The sequence below is a fragment of the Narcine bancroftii genome, chromosome 13 (assembly GCF_036971445.1).
Source record: "Narcine bancroftii isolate sNarBan1 chromosome 13, sNarBan1.hap1, whole genome shotgun sequence".
NCBI classification, from domain to species: domain Eukaryota; kingdom Metazoa; phylum Chordata; class Chondrichthyes; order Torpediniformes; family Narcinidae; genus Narcine; species Narcine bancroftii.
The window spans coordinates 8,109,846-8,129,186 of NC_091481.1; the positions used below are offsets into that span (position 1 = coordinate 8,109,846).

The window sequence follows — 19,341 nt, forward strand, 5'->3', positions numbered from 1 at the left end:
AGAATGGATTTTGCTCCTGAGGAAGGAGATAGATAAGAGACAGACAGCTGGGCGGAAGGAGAAATAGAAGGAAACTGGAGAGGTCTATGCCATCCGGTTGGAGGGTGCCCAAACAGAAGTTGGAAGTTTTGTTCTTCCAATTTGTGGGTGGTCTCAGATTGGTAGTGCTCGAGACCATGGACAGCTGTCAGAGGGAATGGGTCAGGGAATTGAAATGGGTGGCAAGTGGAGGAACCACTCTATTGCAGCGGACAGAGCTGAGGTGCTCAACGAAGCGATCGCCCAGTCTCTCCGATATAGAGATGACAATGGGAGCACCGGGTGCAGTTAATCCCCCCCCTGCAGCTGCACAAGTGGGTTCATTTGGTAGGACTCTTTGGGGCCCCAAATGATAGTGAGAGAGGAGGTAGAGGGGATACTTTCTTTCCTGCACTGTGTCATAACTAAGTGGCTTGCTGATAGGTTGACTAAATGACAGCCACACGTGAGAATTTATATAGGGAGGCAATGGATAGATTCTTACACCAATATAAGCCTGTCAACCCATGCTGTGCTAGATAGGTAAACCAACTCCACAACAATCCACTTTTTCCATACATCATAACCCTTACATCCCTGTGCCCATCGGGAGACTTCTGAATCTCCCTATTGTACCAGCCTCCACCATCACCCTGGCAATGCAGTCCACGCCCCCATCACTGTGCAAAATCTTACCTACGACATCTCCTCTCCACTCATCTTTTCCCCTCGCCTCGTAAACGCGACCATCCTGGACTTTATTTGAAGGTTGGTCAGTCGCTGTGCGACAATTTGAACTGCCAGCTCCAAATAACTCAAAATTCTCATCAGAGTTTCCAGCGAACAGCCAAGAAACTCATGTGACTGCATACTCCTGGACACCCAACAAAAACTCGACACAAGATTTAATAATCAGATAGAAGGAAGGGAACTGCACCCCAGAGCTGTTCGACTTGAAGCTCAACTCTGCAGCAGCTCAAAAGGATTGCACACAAAGGCGTTGAAATAAAAAGTGTGATATTTAATTTAATTATTCTGAGCAAGGATGACATGTGCTCAAACAGCAAGCGTTCTTGCGGATTTCTCTTGGAAATATTTTGCACAGGTAACAATCCATCTAATTATAATTTAGTACTCAAACACGGGAGCAACAATGCAGTACCAGCATTAATGCATTAGATTTGTAGTACGTCGAATACTACAGCACAGGCCAGGCCCTTCAGCCCATAATGTTGTGCTGGCCTATACATACTTACCCAAAAACTACCCCACATCTCATAACCCTCTATTTTTATTTCATTCATTTGGCCATCTAAAAGTATCTTAAATGGCCCTATTGTCCCAGTCGACACCACCCCAGGGAGCCACAACTCTGGGGGAGAAAAAAAAATTGTGTCTGACACCCCCCCCCCCAAACATTCCTCCCTTCACTTCAAACAGGAGCAAACATTTTCCAGTTTTTTTTTAAGCCTCCCCTCAATAAAAAGCAGTTAAGACAACGTGGAATTTGTAACAAATTCAACACATTTGCAAATTGAGAACTTTTAAACGTCACTGCCTCCGAGAGGCACAGGATTCTATAACTGACCTTGCCTAGCACTGGGAGTGCCTGGTTTATGCCTGCAGGAATGACCTTGATTTTCTTTGGCCCAGTGCTGAAGACTTCTTCCATTGTATCATACAGCGGCGGGCAATTTGCGAGACGATCCAACATCAAGTTTGGAGAAAGCAGAGGTTTTAACTCGGTGGTTTTCAAACGTTTTATTTCCACTCACATAACACCTTAGGCAATCCCAATTCATCAGGGCTCTGTGATCAATAAGGGATTTCTTAAGAGATATGCGAGTGGGGAAAATGATTGAGAACCACTGCTCTAGACCCAATTGTTACAGAAATATTTTGCTTGAGAAAAATGGTCACTGGCCCATTTCCTTTGGAGTTATGAAACAGAGCACATAACGTGTCAATTAGGTACGATTAAAACAGTGGTTTTCTTCCCACTCACATGCCATCTTAATTAATCCTTTACAATCACAGAGCACCTATGGCATTGGGATTAGTTAAGGTGGAATGCAAGTGGAAAGAAAGTTGGACTACCGCAGTGGGGCGCGGGATGCAGTGCTGGGAAATGCTGTTACCTTTGCGTGCTCCCGATTGCTGGCCACATGATCAGCACCACCACTGGAGATGTCAGAAAGCACAACCTTGCTTTCAGATCCACATTTGAATTCCTGTTGGAGAGCTGATCGCATTGCCACCGCCACAGAATCGTGGCACTCCGCTCAGGTCCCCTCTCAAAAATACACAGTACACTTCAGCTGAACAAGGTCAGCAGCCACACCGTTAGTAAGCGAGCGGCAAGGTCCGACAAACATGTACACTAGTGGGGTCAGTCTCACAGCAAAGAAACAGACCATTTGGCCAGCACATTTCTGCTGACCCCACCCACATGCACCAATCCCAGAGACCATCTGGTCCACGATCAAAGCCTTAGCAAGGATCTTCAATTTTATTCATTTCACAGATCTTCCTGGCAAGGTAGGAAAATTTCCAATGTGCCTGCTCCATCAAGAGCTCAGCGCAACCAATAGAAAAGCTTCCAGAAGGCGCTGAATGCTGCAAATCCAAGCTCATTCACACTAGCCACCTGGATTGCTCGGCCCACTGTTCGGAGATTCCTAACCTTGTGGGAGGAACATGTACCCTGAAGGAAGCACACACCCGCCACAAATGAAAATAAACTGTTCTCGCTGCTGCCATGAGGAAAGAGGTGTCGGTGCCAAAGGACTCACATCGACCATGTTCAGGAACAGACCCTCCCCCATCAGCAACAAACTCCTTCAAAGGTGTATTTAAGGCCTCTTATTTTTCCACATTGTTTTGACCAGCTCTGTATTGCTCAGTTTGTTAACACTTCTTTATTTGTTTACATGTGGACATTGAGTCAGTTTTATTTTACACTGCCAATGGGTGATAATTCCCAGGGTTGCATGTGGTGTCACTATATAACTGACAATAAATCTGAGCTCTGAGTGTCTCAAAGTAAATAATCCATCCATTTTGGATTCTGTGGGGTGAAGATTCAATGCACTCTACAACCACAAATCCAGCTGGAAAAGGAGCCCAAGCCTCCACTCCTCTGGACAGATACAAGTGGAGGCAAAGTCTGATCTCCCCTTTTCACTGTGCACTCAAGGGAAAACCACCACCTCACTCAAACCAGCCGCAAGCTCAACGAGTAATCGCCTGTGTCAATGTCTTCAGGTAGAACCAAAACACTGGAGAAGTTCAGCAGGTTAAACAGTGTAGCAAAGATTAAAATACACAACACCCAGTCGCGATCAGGAGGATTGGTATAGAGGAGGGAGGGGAGAGCTGGAAAGGGAAAGACGAGCAAGTTTAGCAGTAAGCAGAGGTTGATCTTCATGCCATCTGGCTGGAGAGTGCCCAGATGGAAAATTAGGGGCTGTTCCTCCAATATGCAGGTGGTCTGGGTGAGATTATTCACGAGGCCATGGACAGACACAAGTGTGGAATGTGACTCAGAACTGAAATCGTTAGCTACGGGGAGGTCTCTGGTGTGGTGGATGGAATAGAGGTGCTGAGCAAAGCGATCTCTCAATCTGTGACCGGTCTTGCCAATGTCGAGAAGCCACAAAAGGTGCACCGGATGCAGTAAATCAGTCCTGTGGATACTCAAATGTTGCTTCACTTTAAAGACCTGTTTGAGGCCCTGGACCAGTGAGGGAGGAGGTTTGGAAATGTTGCACCTCCTGTGAGCATAGAGGAAGTTGCTGGGAGGAGGTATGAGTGCACAAGAATGAAAAGAGGGTGCGGTCCCGTAGGGACCGAGAGGGGAGGAGATGGAAAAATGTGTCTGATGGTGGGATCCTGTAGTAAGTGCCAGATAATGCTTTGGATGCAGAGGCTGGTAGACAAAGATGAGGGGGATTCTATGTTTGTTGTGTTTGGGGACAAAGGGGGTCATGGCAGAGGAGCAGGAAATGGTGTCGATGCAGGTGAGGGCTGGGTTGATGGTGGTGGAGGAGAAGCCACATTTGTGGAAGGCGGCAGACATTTCAGAAGCTCTGGACTGGAAGACCTCATCTTGGGAACAGATGTGGCAGAGACAGATAATTTGAGAGAAGAGGATGGAGTCCTTGCAGGGGACAGGGTGCGAGCAAGTGTTGTCCAGGTAACTGTGGGAGTTAGAGGGTTTGTAGTATATAATGTGTTCAGTCAACAAGCTACCGACAAGAGTAACTGGTGACCTAGATCTCGTGGAGAATTTGCAACTTAAAGTTCCGCTTATTAACAGCATTTCCATAAACCTAAAAGGAGCTTCCAAGAGTGCATCCAGCAAAGAGGAGACGATTATAAATTGGGTGGCAGTTAGTGCAACACTGTTACAGCCGGAGTTAGAATTCGGTGCCATAAGGAGTTTGTACATTCTCCCCATGTCTCCGTGGGTTTCATTTGGGTGCTCCAGTTTCCACCCACCGTTCAAAATGTATGGGAGTTGCAAGTTCCTTAGGTGGCATGGGCTCATGAGCTGACAGGGCCTCTTACCGCGCTGTTTGTGTGAAATTTTTTTTTTTAAAAAAGAAACATGACATGGATCATGTTCTTTTTGTTCAAGACTGTTTTATTCTCAAGAGGAAGCTTGAGATACGTCTTCCTGTTGCCATTACAGAAGCCAATTCTCCTTCATTTAGCCACTGAATAATTTCATTCCAAAACTTAGGATTTATTTCTTCCAGGAAATGGTCCTTTAAGTCAACTCACCAAGATCCTGTGCTCACGAGAGTTGCCAATTATATCACAAGGCCAGGCAAGCTTTCACTTCCTCCCACTGCTCCCAGCTGAGAGAGAGAGAGAGATTGGTCACAACACAGCCCACTGGCCCCGTGGCTGCCAGCACATGGTCTCATGGAGTGTTTCACAAAAACCTCCATCAGAAAAAAAATCTTATGCAGAAGACAAATAGATCTTGAAGTATGTTAAAGGTTTGACAATAATGTTAGTGTCAATGTCATTAACCCATACAAATGAAGTTATTGATGATTGAAGGTTCCAGCTCATTGTGGAAACAAATGAGGGCAAATCCCAGTGGTTTTCATGGTACAACTTCGATTTTTTTTATTGCTTACAAAAATACAAACTGAAGCTCCAAATACAGTCTGTCTGGATCTGATTTACAAGGCAAGAAACTTCAGGAAACATCACCCCACTCCTCCCCTCCGCCTCCATTCTCCCTCAAACCCCCAATTACGTTGGGACTTTTTCCCAACCCAAACAGAAAGAGATTCAACCCAACAGTCCCATACTAACCCTTGAACAGCAGTTCAAACCGTGGGCTGTATGGACAGAGACTGACACAACAACCCAAGAAATAAAAAACAACCAAACATACAACTTTACATCAACTCCTTTGACATGTGCAGGAGCTTAATGGCTGAGGGACCCACAGGGGCTGCGAGAGAATGGTTCAAGGGAGTCAGATATCAGATCCGGATTCAAGAGGCTGCTGAGGGCATGAAGGGCTCACAGAGCCATCCTGATGACAGGTTTAGATCTGGAGCACGGATTGCCAGTGAATTGAACAGAATCTGTTTGAGAGGCTGCGGGAGCGCAGGAGGCAAATCCAGACACTCCGTGTCTCTGAAGGGTCTTTTTTTTTGCTTCTTTCTCTCACTGTAAAGGGCAGCTGGTGATAATTTGCCTCAAGGCAGGCAGAAGTTGGAAGGTCATCATATCAGCCCTCCTGGCTACCAGGTGCACCACCTCTTCGATAGCTTCCACCAGCTGGTGGCACCCAGGGATCTCGTCATTTCTTGCCCTGATCTCAACATCCCCGCAAGATCTGGACTTGTGAAGCCACAGTGTAGAATAATAAACTTGCATCCAATATGGAATCGAAAAAATTTTGTTCTAACCAATAATGTAAATGTCTTCCTGGATCACATTTATTTGAAATTAGGAAAGCACTTAAAATAAAACTGAAAAGGTAAACAAAGCTCACTTCTGACTCATTGTGGATACAACATATTTTAGTGACCACCAGGAGCGGACAGATTGTTGAGACATTGCCCATCCAGCCTGCAGCAGCAGTAGTTTACCACTGGAGGTCAGCAGCAAGCCAGACAACAGACATCCTCTTGCGACAATGAACAGATATTGCAGCATCTCCTCCCTCACTAACCCCACCCCAGAGTTCAACCCTTTCACCCAGTGACTCCTGTCCTCTTCACCCACAAACCACAATAAGTATTCCTTTACTTACCAAGGACCACCTACAACAATCAAGGAATACTGCTTTTTGGAGATTCTCTCCCCACCCCCCCCCCCCCACCACCCACCCCACACACACTTCTGCAGTCACTATCTGAAGACTTCCCCACTTGCAAATCCAAAAGTAAAGGACGGCAAGCACTGACAAGCTCACCGATTTCCCTCAAAACAAAATGCAGCTCAACTGCAAGCTAACTCCACAAAGTGCTCAGCCCACGAAGGCAAACACTATGCAGCCAATTCAAAATATTTTTTACTCATATAAATCAACACTATCGCGGAACAGCAACCAGCTAAGCAATGCTTCGTCATGGCTTCTTGACCTGAAAAATTCCCATTCACAGCTCTCTATCCCCATCAACCAGACAAATTCTCAGCTTTTCCCTCCAGTCACCCTGTGGCCTCATGGCCTGTGCTACTTCTGCTGCCCTTTCTTCCCTCCTCTTCTACCCCCCCTTTTTAATTCATATGCCTGCCTGCTTTTTCGCTCATACCTTGACAAAGGGCTCAGGCCCAAAACTTTGGTTGCATGTCCCTGCCCCCTGGATAGGCTGCAGGACCTGCCGAGTTCCTCAAGCACTCTTGCATATTAAATACGCATTCAACCTCAGCAGATTCGGGGGCATTTAAGCTCCTGAAGAGTCCACAGGCCCTGAGCTGTGCTTTAAAAACTAATTAGTCTCAGGAGCAGATTTTTTTTTGAGTGGTCATACAGTCTCCTATATCAGATTTTTCCCCCCCCTCTGATTACCAAGCTGAGGCAAACAGCCCAATTCAAGAGAATACAAGGAAGTGACTGCCCTGGTCATTTTGACAAGGTGGGGGGGGGGGGGGAAGCTGATCAGGAGGACACACAAAGGCAGCTGAGCATCAGAGATCAACCATTCCAGTCCCATGACAAGGTTTCATTTGCAATTTATTGATGCCAGAGGTTCATGTTGTTTACTCCACATTTTAACATCTGATTGTTGGCTCTCCAAAGGGTGTTGTCAGGTCCAGAGGACTCGAATCTGCTTAAGCAGGGACAGCTTTCTATGGCACAGAGAAGCGATGTTAAATAAAATCCCGAGGCTTGGAGACAAGGTGGATGGCCAGGCTCTTTGCACCCTCAGAATCAGGGCGTCCAGAAGTGGAGGGTGTAAAGTTTTAGTTGAGCAGGGAGAGATTTGAAGGAACCCTGAGAGGCAGGTTTTAGAACATGGAGTTGGACTGTTCCCCTGCTCTAATAACTCGCCAATCCTCTCTCAACATGCTGAATGAAGCCTTTACTCATTAGCCCACTCACCGTTGCCCAATTTGTACTCAAAACTAGTTCATGCTCTGCCTCTAATCCCCCCCCCCCCCCCATGTATTCTTCCATGTCATTTCCAACAACTGGGTGGACTTTGGGAAGGCCACTTGGGGCAACGTGGACGAGTTGGGCCAATGGCCCGATTCAACGCTGTCAAACTGAGCAGCTTTAACTCCTTCCTGGCACCGACTTCAGTAGCAATCCGAACAGGTTTAAGATTCCGCAGTTAGACTAATGAATTTAAGACTCAGCAGCTCAGGCAGTGTCTGTGGAGACAGAAACAGAATTAATGTTTCATCACAAGCATTGACTTGGCCTCTTCTTCCAGAATCTACAGAATTCCATGCCACCAATTTAAGATCAACCCATGATTTTCACCCAGGGCAAGTTTCCCAGCACCAATATCTGCCGCTACACTCCTTGTCCTTGAAAAGAGCCAGAAGCAAAAGTATAACCCCCCCCCCCCCCGAAAAAAGTGATTGCTTTTCCATTTAACCCACAAGCAAACATTTCTACCAAGATGGTCATCTCTGGGTCATCTTCATATTTGGCGTGATGTTGCATACAACCCAATTGTTATGCCTCAAAACCATTAGAGATGGTGCTGGGTATTCTTGGTATATGCTAGCCTCAAACTGCAGCCCCTGGGCAGCCCTCCTGGAACCTGGGTCCAATGACTGGGGCAAAGGTGTTGGAAGCACCTTTTAAAATGAGGGGATAAACCCAATAAATCACTAACCTGGCAATTTAAGGGGGAATCCCCGCCCCCACAATGACATCACGTACTCACTGGAAGTACTGCCCGATGTTCAGGTGCTGGCTGCCCAGTGACACACGCAAGCTCGGACGTCACTGGAATGAGCGGGTCGGCCATTTTAGTTTTCAAATCGCCTGTGGACTTTACCTAGTTAAGTTTAACAGTGTTCCCAGACTACCTCAGGGACCCGGTTGAATTCCAACAGGGTTGACCAGATCAGACCCTTTCTAGCTGCCATGCAACTGGGGCACTAACCAGGCAAATTTCCCCATTAACAGCAGTTTTGAAGGGCCTAGTGAATGAACAGAATCCTCCAGGCACACAGCCACCCCATATTTACTCTGATAATGTTAGAGCCAGGAACATTATGCATTCAGAGCATGACCTCAAAACCAACTGCTTTCCCTCCACACCTCCTGGCTCAAATATTTGTTAAATATTTTGGACATTTGCACACATTCTAATTAACTTTCTGCCGTGAGCACTGCCATCTTTCTCTTCCCCACCCAAGATTACTAGTTGATCATTAAATTCATCCAATTTTCTAATGTTGTAATGGAATTGCATTAATAGAAACACGAGCAGCTGAACAGAGAGATACGTGGTCGAGAATTTTATTACAAGCTGCAGGGAGGGGTAGGATCCATCGGGCATGGACGATGCGACTGTGGGGACAAATTTCCAGCAGTCAAGACAATGAGCAAGATGGATGTGAGAACACATTGCACAATTACTGTCACAGTATCGCTCTCCTTTCTGAACCAGCTCGGCATCCTGTGGATGGCAGACCTCTGACTGCATCTCATTGGTCCACACTCCTTCACTCTCATCCCCTATTCCTTCTGCAGTAAGGAAGGACAGAGCTCTGGAAATGAGCATGCACTGAGAGGTGAAATTCTCAACTTTCTCCCCCCCCGCCCCTACCCCCAAGATCCAAGGATCCCAACAGCCTTTCGAAGAGGACCAGTGATTGAATTTTACTTCCAATTAACGTGCTGATTTCATTTCTCTTACCCCCCCCCCCCCCACTAAACATTGAGGAGCTCAGGTCCCCATTGCAAGGACCACTTGGAGCTCCCCAATGCTCACCACCTGCCATACCTTGGAGGGCCCATCACAAGCTTCTAGCTGGGTACATTGCAGCCTTCCAACTTCCTTTCAAATCCCACCATTTGTGGAAACAACGCTGCGTCACCCCTGGATTTAGTAGATTTCCCTCTCAACTCACACACCTTAACCCATGATATACAGTCCTACTCCTGATTAATTTTCCACTCCAAACACTCACTTGATAGAGAGGAAATGAACAAAAGCGACCCACCCTATCAGCCACATGACCTCAAACTCATCTTCGTGATAACTTTAGCCTCACGATGAGACAAATCATGTTCCATCCATCCTGTCTTCAAAGACTTTCGAAGTTCCGATGACCAGTTGTTGAAATGTTAACCGCTGCACTCCTCAAATGGTGCCCGACTTGGAGGACTCCAGTGCTTTCTTTTCAGACTTCCAGCTCCTGAATTTACTGGACTTCTCCCCAACCCCATCAGCTAAATTCCTTCTTTTCCCACTTAATTTCCTCTCTCCAAACTTTACTTGATCCTCTCAGTAAATCTTCCTCTAGCCTCTCGCATCTCTCCGCATGATTGGTCCTTCAAACCCTCCCAATCCTCATCTGCTCAAATCTTCCCGTCCCAAGGAATTAGTCACCCCTTCAGATTTTGCGTTCCCAAATGCTCTGCTTCACCAAATTCCAAGGAACCCCTTTCCCCCAAACTCCCTCCCAAGAGGTGTGTGTGGTCCCAGTTGCTGGACAGCTCCTCTTACAGCACTTTCTCTCCCCTTCCAAACATTCAGGAGGTAAAGTGGATCACCACAGCCCAATTGACAGAGCACTTCCATGACTGGATCCTGACGGGGTGGGAAATGGGTGGATGAGACTGAACAACGTGGAATGCAAAAGCCTCAATCGAACACTAGATATGAAACTCTAGCAATAGATGGGCAACTCTTGCTGACAACCCACACGATGATATTCTCACCCATTTGCTCAGGGATTCACTTCTCCAAGAGAACGCCCATATTTAAAATGTATGCATCTTGATCAATGTGGTTTATGGTGTAAAAAAAAACAAAAAAAAGAACGCCCATATTTATCTAGGCCTTCCTTGCTGTCCGAATGCACAAATTCCCTCCAGTCCCTTTGAAAGGAAGATGCTCCCTTTCCACAGGGCAATATCCTACAGTGTTGATCACTGGTTGTAGCGCACAAGACGGGAGAGATGCAGCCAGCTCCTGGGAGATCCACTGGCCGACTCCAATTATTTTCTGGAACCATTGGGGATCACCAAGGCCTAGCATCCTCACTGCTTTGAGAGTGGCCCAAATCTCCTTGCTATATGCAACATCGACACTTCGTAAATTTATAAAATGCATCCACTTTTTTAAAAAAAATTAAAGACATACGGCACGGTAACAGGGCCTTTCTGCCCACGCCACCCAATTACACCCAAATAACTTGCAACCCTGTACGTTCTGAGCAGTGGGAGGAAACAGGAGCACCCGGAGAAAACCCATGCAGATATCAGGAGAACATAAACTCCATAACCGCGCTGCACCTTGAAAGTAAAATGTCCTCTTCCACGTGTGCCTGAAGGAAAAAGTCCTAGAGCTCTTGGGGGGGAGGGGGGGTAGAAAGGTGTTGGGTGACTGAAACCCCTTTGCTTCTCGCCTCTCCAAGCCATCCTCAATTGCCTCCATTCCAGACTTCCTTAATGACATCAGATGTCACTCATCATTCAGTTATTATTGGGTTATTACAGTGGGTACAGCATCAAACTCCAAATAGCTTTTAAGTACAGTGCAAACAAAAAAAAATCATCCAGCTGGTTACTTGGGACAAAGCAGCAAAGACCAGGGAGATTTGGGGAAATATCAGACCCAGCAGCTCCCCCTAGTGTTTCCTACATAACTGTTTCCATAAATGCTCCAATCCATAAAGCAAAGGGCAATCACAAGAAAACTTTCCCAACATCTGCAGATTTTGACTAGGCAACATTACACCAAAGTATAAGCATTATCAAGTGTTACAATCTCATTTTTCAGAAGATTAAGGGCCTGCTTTCAGTCAAAATAAAAGGAAATGGATACACTGGGCTTGAGGGTTTTCTGAGTAGAACTGGCAGACACAGTGTTTCAGTCCTCATCTCAGCAGCTCAATCTGACTTCCACGCAAATAAAATTTATAGAGGCACTGCGGATATTGGATGCAAACCCAAGGAAGCTTTCACCTGCATCTATCAATGACTTCGCACACAACACTTTCATTCCACCCACTTGATACCCTGGGTAAAGCAGCGACCCTCACTTAAAGGATCAACAATGACCACAACTTGCATGCATATCAATAGATTTCATGCCCCAAGGCACCGTCGATACATTTTAAACATTTAGGATCCAGTGTCAGAGACCATAACTTCATGCAGGAAAAAATGACCAAAATGTTAATGTTTCCCATCCTGCCTGGTCCAAACTCCCAAATACAGACTGTACATTTAGGTGGAAACACAAAACTGAAAACTCTGCAGGCTAGGCAGCATCTGTGGAGAGATGAGGAAGAACTGATAGTTTCAAATCAAAGCCACATCCGTCACAGGCAAAGTTCAAAATTAAACAGCTTTTAAATTTTGAGAGGGGTGGAGAGACGGGGAATATCTGCAATAGGACGCAGAATAGAGGAACCAAATGGTGCAAGGTCGATAATTACAGCTGATCTTACTGGAAGAAATGCAAATGGAAAAGGAGAACAAACTGTTGGATACAGCACATCAATGGTACAAATAATGAGAGAAGGAGTGATGACAGGAACAACATCTGTGCCACCACTGCAATGGCCCATCAGAACGGTGCAATTATTTCTCAAACACATGCTGATGCTCAAGTGCACAGTGGAGCCCAATAGTCCTCTGTGCAGCAAGAGGATGGAGGGACAGTGACAAGGCAGGAAGACTCTAGGCACAAGGCTAGCTCCTACCTTCTTTCATGGGAAAGCAGTTACAAAGAAGCGATGTACTAACCCATTCCCCCTTTTCACTCCTCAAGTCTGAATAGAGCAAACCTGGACTTTTTATTTATATATTAAAAAGTGCCACTTTTAATATTTCCTATGTTAAAAAACAATTTCTGATACAACACCTGTTATACTTGTCAAAATATGCAGAGCACACATTTGACAGGTCTTCTTCCGCAAATAAAGGTCAACTGCCGAACAATTATAAATACATCAGTGCATGACAAGAGGAAATACTTTCATTTTGCATTGAAAAATGCAAATAGCAGAACCATCACGTGCTCCACACTGTACACGACTATGTGGAGGAAGTAGATAGAACGAGTTCATGAGAATAGATATACCTCCGAGAAGGTGTCCAACCAAAGCAAGCAGAAGCAGGGGCTGTGATGTGCAAGTAATCAACTGCGTCAGCCTCATCTCTCACTCACCTACACACCTCTGGTAATACCAGGATGTTGGAACACTGAAAAACAAAGCTTTAATACCTGCCTTTAAAAATCAACTCCCCCCAACAGCTCAGTACAAGCCTCAATGATGGATAAGACCAGGGAGATAGGTCCTGTTCCACATGGGCCAAATGACGACAACTTCAACTCCATCCTGCCAGGACCTGCAAAGCACAATGAGTTGGAGTTAAATTGCACTGGACATTCAAGTCAAATCAAGTTCATTGCCACCTGATTGCACAATTCCAACCCAAAAAACCGTGTTCTCCAGTCCTCGGTGCAAAACATGCAGACATACAACCAGACATAACACATACAAACATTGCACATGCAGGACAAGTATTTCATCTATACAATATTGTTTCATGAATTTGAGATTCTCGGGTGGTTAGCGTGAGCTGTTCAGCATTCCCTCTGCCCGTGGGAAGAAGTCGTTTCTCAGCCTGGTGGTGTTGGCTCTGAGGCTCCTGATACAGAGGCATTATTGTGGGCGAGCTTCTGGAAAGGAGGTAGAGATGACCACTTTGGGTCAAACCCAAAGCAAAAAGGTCATGACCGTCACTGGCCCAACAGTAATGCATTTCATTTAAAAAAAAAACATGGAATATAGGAAGCTGCTGCCCATTGGACAAATAGAATGAACCAGAATGGGGTGAAAGGTTATTAAACTAAGAGTCACTGTGGCTCTCCAATGAAAACCTCAACAAGTTCAACCCAAGCTTTGCCTGCCACCTCCATCCCCAAGCATGTGCCTTGATCAGCAAGGGTTAACTACATTTCAGAAGCTAAAGTGGAAACAGGAATCAGAAACATTCAGTTCCAGAGAACTGATTTATGTGCAAAATGCCAGAGGTTTGCCATGCACTTCAAAATAAACAACCAGCTGCCACAGATGTAGTTCCTTGCATTTTGGTTATGAAAAAAAGCAAATTAATTGCTGCAGTTCCCTAAGGTTCTATTTGATCAACCCAAAGAGATTGTGTCGCATGAACAGCACTGTGCCACAGCTGGCAATCCAGTGAACCTGCTTCAATTCCAGCCTCTGGTGCTGCCTGTGTACATTTCCCCTCAGTGCCCTGGTAGCCTCCCACATCCCAACACTGTGTGCTATTGGGTTACTTTGGGTCTGTTAATGTCTACAACTGCAGGGAAGTATTTAGACACGAGTGCCAGGAGTGAGAATAAACTGGGAAACTGGATTCCTCTGAGAGACAGGATAGAATGCATGGGTTGATTGGCCTCCTTCAACATCAAGGAGGATAAAACCATTGCATATGCTGCCAGGTTATTGCCAAGTCATTTGAATCCAAATCTCTTCATGGATTTCCTCCCCACCCCAAGGATGAAAATTCTGAACAGTTGCCATTTTTGCTTCCTGCCAGCCCATTAGCCCTTTGCACGTGGGATTGACGCCTGATGGGTAGGGTACCCCAAGGACAGAGCAAAACTAACAGAACTGGTTTCCCTGCCAAACTCACCAATCAGCACACAGAGGTCAGCAGGTTCAGACGTGGAGCAAGAAATGAGGGTAATTTAAACTGTTCCCTTCGTTGAGAGCCAGCTCCTCTCCCAAAGTCAATTCATTTAACAACTCCAAATTTAGTCTTCATCTCATTACACATTTCTCTGTTCTCAGCCTCAAAAGATCCTCCATTGCTCACTTTTCCAGTCCTGGTGGAAGGGCATCTACCCTAACCTACCCAAAGTGGGAACTGCTTTTCTCTCCAGTGACGCTGCCCAACCTGCTGAGCATTTTCTGCATGTGGTTTTTAACCTTGATTTAATGTGAAGCAGGAAACTAAACTCGTACATACTTGGTTAAAATCTGTTTGTGGAGCAAAACATTTACCAGCTAAGTCACCGAGCAGGGCACGCTGCCAACATTAGAAATGATTAAGCAATTCAGGAACAGTCCGTACAATAATCTTCTTCCAATTTCTTTGGAATTATCCGCTCCAAGTGAAGCAGGAAGTTAATTTTAATCAGGGCCATGAATAGGGATATTCCAGGAAGAGATATCCATGGAAAACGTGTCACATTTCCTGGGAAACGCAATGCATGGATTCAAAAAGATCAGTTGGGTCACTGACTGGCCAGGTGACGATACCTGCTGACTTCATTTACCGTTTTATAAAGAAAATATTACTCATTGTTGCACACAGATCAACTCCTCCCCTTCCTCCCCCCCCATATTAAAAAACAGGATGTTCATTTGTTGGCTCCTTTCTCCCTTCAAATAAACAAAGCTCTAAAGAAGATCCAACCAATGTGTTATTAACACGTTTGCGCAATGCTATTGAGCCAGTGACCCAGGTTCGAATCCGACGCTATCCCCAAATTTGCACATTCTCCCTCTCTGCGTGGGTTTCCTCCAGGTGCTCCGGTTTCCTCCCACCCTTCAAAACAGGGGTTGTAGGTGAATTGGGCAGCACTGCTTTGTGGGCCATGTTACTGTGCTGTATGAAGAAATTCAAATTAAAAAATGAACAGTGATATATCACAGAAAAGGAACGTCAGAGACCACAGTGACCCAGTATTTAATTGCACTAATTCCATTTTATCCACCTTGCATCCTATCAACTCCACCCAGATTCCAACGCTCGCCAACACACCAGGGGTATTTTGCAGCTGCCATTTTTTTTTTTTTACATCACAGAGGACAGTGGACACCTGGAGGAAACCTGCAGTCACAGGGTAAACATGCAAACTCCACACATTCAGCACCAAAGATCAGGACTGATCCTGGGTCGGTCGAGCTCTTGAAGCTGCACGGTCTGCCAAATGCGTCAGGGCTGAGTTCAGTACAGGGCTTGCAGTGCAGGAAGAGAAGAAACTTGATGCTAAAAGGAAGGAAACATTCAAGAACTGAGAAAACAACTATGTTAACTAACCTCAGTTGATTGGTTGAGGCAGGGTCAAGGAATTAACACCAAACAGACAGAGCACGCAGCTTTGCAGAAGCAAACCTTAGTTTCTCATTAGGAAATAGCCAATGCTCCAAGGGTGAGCAGGTTAAGTTTTCCCACTGATGGGGCCCAATCACAAGGTTAGCAAGTTGCTCATTTTTGGCCCCTGCCAACACTATGAAGAAACAGTGTGGAAAATAAGCCTCCCCAAATCAAGCAAATAAATTCCTGGACAAAGCACTTCTGCAATGCAATATCTTTTTCGCTCTCTTGGCAGAGCATAGCATTTCTCTAACGTGAGCACACAAACCTCATGAAAACAGGTCCACTTATGTCAAGGATGGACCTCCGAGCTCATGCACACCACAAAGCAAAATATTCTGTTCCCAGACTGATCTGCAATCAAGTTCAATTCCTAATACAGGAGAGCCTTCTTACGAGGTTTAGCCGCTATCAGCTGACAGGAGGCGACATGGTGTGACATCATCCTAGAAGCTTGGTTTATGTGGATATGGTTCAGATTATGATGGACAACCCAAAATCTTAAGGGTTTCAACACAAAATGTCAATAATTCCTCCTTCCCTGTGCTGATGCTGCTTGATCCACGAGTGCCCACAGCTAATGGTTTTTAATGCCCTAGATTTCTAGTAAACTGAAGCATATTTAACGCAGGGCCCTCAACAATAACCAAGGTGACACGATATACATTTGATTGGTGCTTCATGGTGGCCCCCAACCTTTGGCTCGTTTCCCTCCCCGCTGAAACCACTCGTGGTTGGCTGTCCCTTGAAGAGGAAACATTTCTTCATTGCAAACCAGCCAAATGCCACAATGTTCAAAGCCTCCTTCCTTCCTCACCACATCGTCGCCACCCATTCCTTCTCACTTTATATACCATTTGCATCAAGCTTAAGATCACCCACGTCAACACCAGCTCCAATTCCCTCACTGGGACCACAGCGCATTTTCCTCCCACCCACCATTCAGCCACTCCCTCGCACACCCCGCTGTCCTCCAACATCAGGGTCTTGAACCCGGTTGATCCCCTCATCTACATTTCCGTGACTTGCCTCCCCTTCAGATCCACAGTCGCTGCTCCCAAACGCAACCAGATGTCACTGCACCAGTTTACTCCAATCCCACTCCCCATTCAAATGCACATCGTGCAACTCATACGACCATCAACCTTCCCCCATTCAACAGTAATCCTCGGGAAGGCAAGACATCGATTCGGTCTCAGCCTCCCTCTGCCACTGTCTTCTGTGCTAGCCAGCAGAACTTTACCTTGCAACCCACTCCAGCTTTATGGTCGCCAGCATCCGCACCATCTGCCCACCCTTTTGCTTCTGGCACGCCCCAGCTCTACATTTCGCAATCGCCCCCACCCACTCAAGCCACAAAACAGGTTCGCAGCACAACCGACAGTCAACAGGGCCTTCAGCTTTTGACCAAAAACCCCACAGAGCAACGAAAGCCAGAGTCAAAAATATTCTGGGACTTCAAACCCTCAACAGGGCACCCTCTGGGCCACGTCCTTCTGGGACCGTGAAGTTCTGGTGCAGGCGGCCAGCTTGTCTCTGCCCACCCCTCCAAGCTTGGCAGATTTACGCCCGTGATTTCCTGTCTCGCTGCAGTCTCCGAGGCAAAATGATTAGCCCCCTTTCTGCATGGAACTCCAGAAAATGGTTGTTCGGTGATGTGACGCAGCATCAATTCAAACAGGAGAGGGGCATTGGCCAAAAGGATGACCAGCATTCTCTCCCAGTTTGCAGACACGTCACTAAATAAGATTAATCTGCTTCTGAGACACACAAGGAAAAAGATGCATCTTTACGCAGCAACAAAAATAGACCACGGTCTGACAAAAGTGTTCAGGGGCATTTTATCCACTGGGGGGTGGGGGGGGGGGGTTATGTTGCTGGTAAGAAGTCAAACAACCTCGGCCAGTTAAAGAAGCCATGAGCAGTGTTGAAAAAGATTTTTTTTGCTGTCGTGTCAGATGCACACGCACTTGCTACCAAATCCTGCTGTCGTCACTCCCAGTCTCCAAACACCTAGCTACGCAGTTGAGAATTGGGATGTTATCTGCATAACACGCAGATCCTGGCGTTACGCAGCTAAATGCCTGAAGCTTCGCAGTCTGCCCACCCGGGAACCGAAATCCGATCCCACGACGCGGAATAAACACGCGCGCCCAGTTATAAAGCTACACAAGTGGATACATTCAGCCGGGGGGGGGGGGGGGGAACGGTTTCAAAGACAAATGGATACATTCAGCCGGTGGGGGGGGGGGGGAACGGCTTCAAACACAGCCCACTGGCACGAATGAAAGCAGCGCAGCTACGCTGGGTGAACTTTGAAACGTACCCCCCAAAAGAAAAAGGTAGCACGAATTGCCGATCCAGTTTCACCGGCGGCCGCTGCCGACATCGGCGTCAACAGGACGGAGCAGCGACACCAGATTCAAGGTCCAGTCCCGCGCCACTTCCCCCATCCCCGAGCCGGAACGCCGCTTCTTCGCCTGGAATTTCGTTTCCCTGCAAGAGCGTCTGCATTGGCGGGGACCGCAAAGCGGGAAGAAAAGTTGGTGACTTCACTGGAAATTCCCGTCCGCCGTGTCATTTCCCCGGCTCCTGCAGCGCCCGGTCATTGACGCCCAGTGTGTGTCACGATAATGACGGGAAGGAGCGAGGATGAGTCAATTTTATCTCCCCCCCTCTCTCTCTCTCCCTCCCCCCCTCTCTCTCTCTCTCCCTCCCCCCCTCTCTCTCTCTCTCCCTCCCCCCCTCTCTCTCTCTCTCCCTCCCCCCCTCTCTCTCTCTCCCTCCCCCCCTCTCTCTCTCTCTCCCTCCCCCCCTCTCTCTCTCTCCCTCCCCCCCTCTCTCTCTCTCCCTCCCCCCCTCTCTCTCTCTCTCCCTCCCCCCCTCTCTCTCTCGCTCCCTCCCCCCCTCTCTCTCTCTCTCCCTCCCCCCCTCTCTCTCTCTCTCCCTCCCCCCCTCTCTCTCTCTCTCCCTCCCCCCCTCTCTCTCTCTCTCCCTCCCCCCCTCTCTCTCTCTCTCCCTCCCCCCCTCTCTCTCTCTCTCTCCCTCCCCCCCTCTCTCTCTCTCTCCCTCCCCCCCTCTCTCTCTCTCCCTCCCCCCCTCTCTCTCTCTCTCCCTCCCCCCCTCTCTCTCTCTCTCCCTCCCCCCCTCTCTCTCTCTCTCCCTCCCCCCCTCTCTCTCTCTCTCCCTCCCCCCCTCTCTCTCTCTCCCTCCCCCCCTCTCTCTCTCTCCCTCCCCCCCTCTCTCTCTCTCTCCCTCCCCCCCTCTCTCTCTCTCTCCCTCCCCCCCCTCTCTCTCTCCCTCCCTCCCCCCCCTCTCTCTCTCCCTCCCTCCCCCTCTCTCTCTCCCTCCCCCCCTCTCTCTCTCCCTCCCCCCCTCTCTCCCTCCCCCCCTCTCTCCCTCCCCCCCTCTCTCTCTCCCTCCCCCCCCTCTCTCTCTCCCTCCCCCCCCTCTCTCTCTCCCTCCCCCCCCTCTCTCTCTCCCTCCCCCCCTCTCTCTCTCCCTCCCCCCCTCTCTCT

The 19,341-nt window shown here is 47.5% G+C and overlaps 1 protein-coding gene across 47 annotated transcripts in view; it reads right to left on the minus strand.

Moving 5' to 3' along the window:
* LOC138748415 (uncharacterized) overlaps nucleotides 1–19,341 on the minus strand; it is a 213,260-nt gene that overhangs the window by 181,883 nt on the left and 12,036 nt on the right. For 3 of the 47 annotated variants that reach the window (XR_011348019.1, XR_011348020.1, XM_069908592.1), the window contains exon 2: nucleotides 7,208–7,866. The exons of 32 other annotated variants lie outside the window; for them this stretch is intronic. Coding sequence is in view for 8 of the 15 variants with exons in the window: in XM_069908592.1 (XP_069764693.1) it covers nucleotides 7,813–7,866 (54 nt within the window). In the remaining 7 variants the exon portion in view is untranslated. Of the gene's footprint in view, nucleotides 1–4,803; nucleotides 4,881–7,207; nucleotides 7,867–12,914; nucleotides 13,040–18,149; nucleotides 18,508–19,341 lie in introns of those variants that run through there. 12 more of the 47 variants (XM_069908574.1, XM_069908586.1, XR_011348011.1 and 9 more) reach the window with 11 other exon arrangements.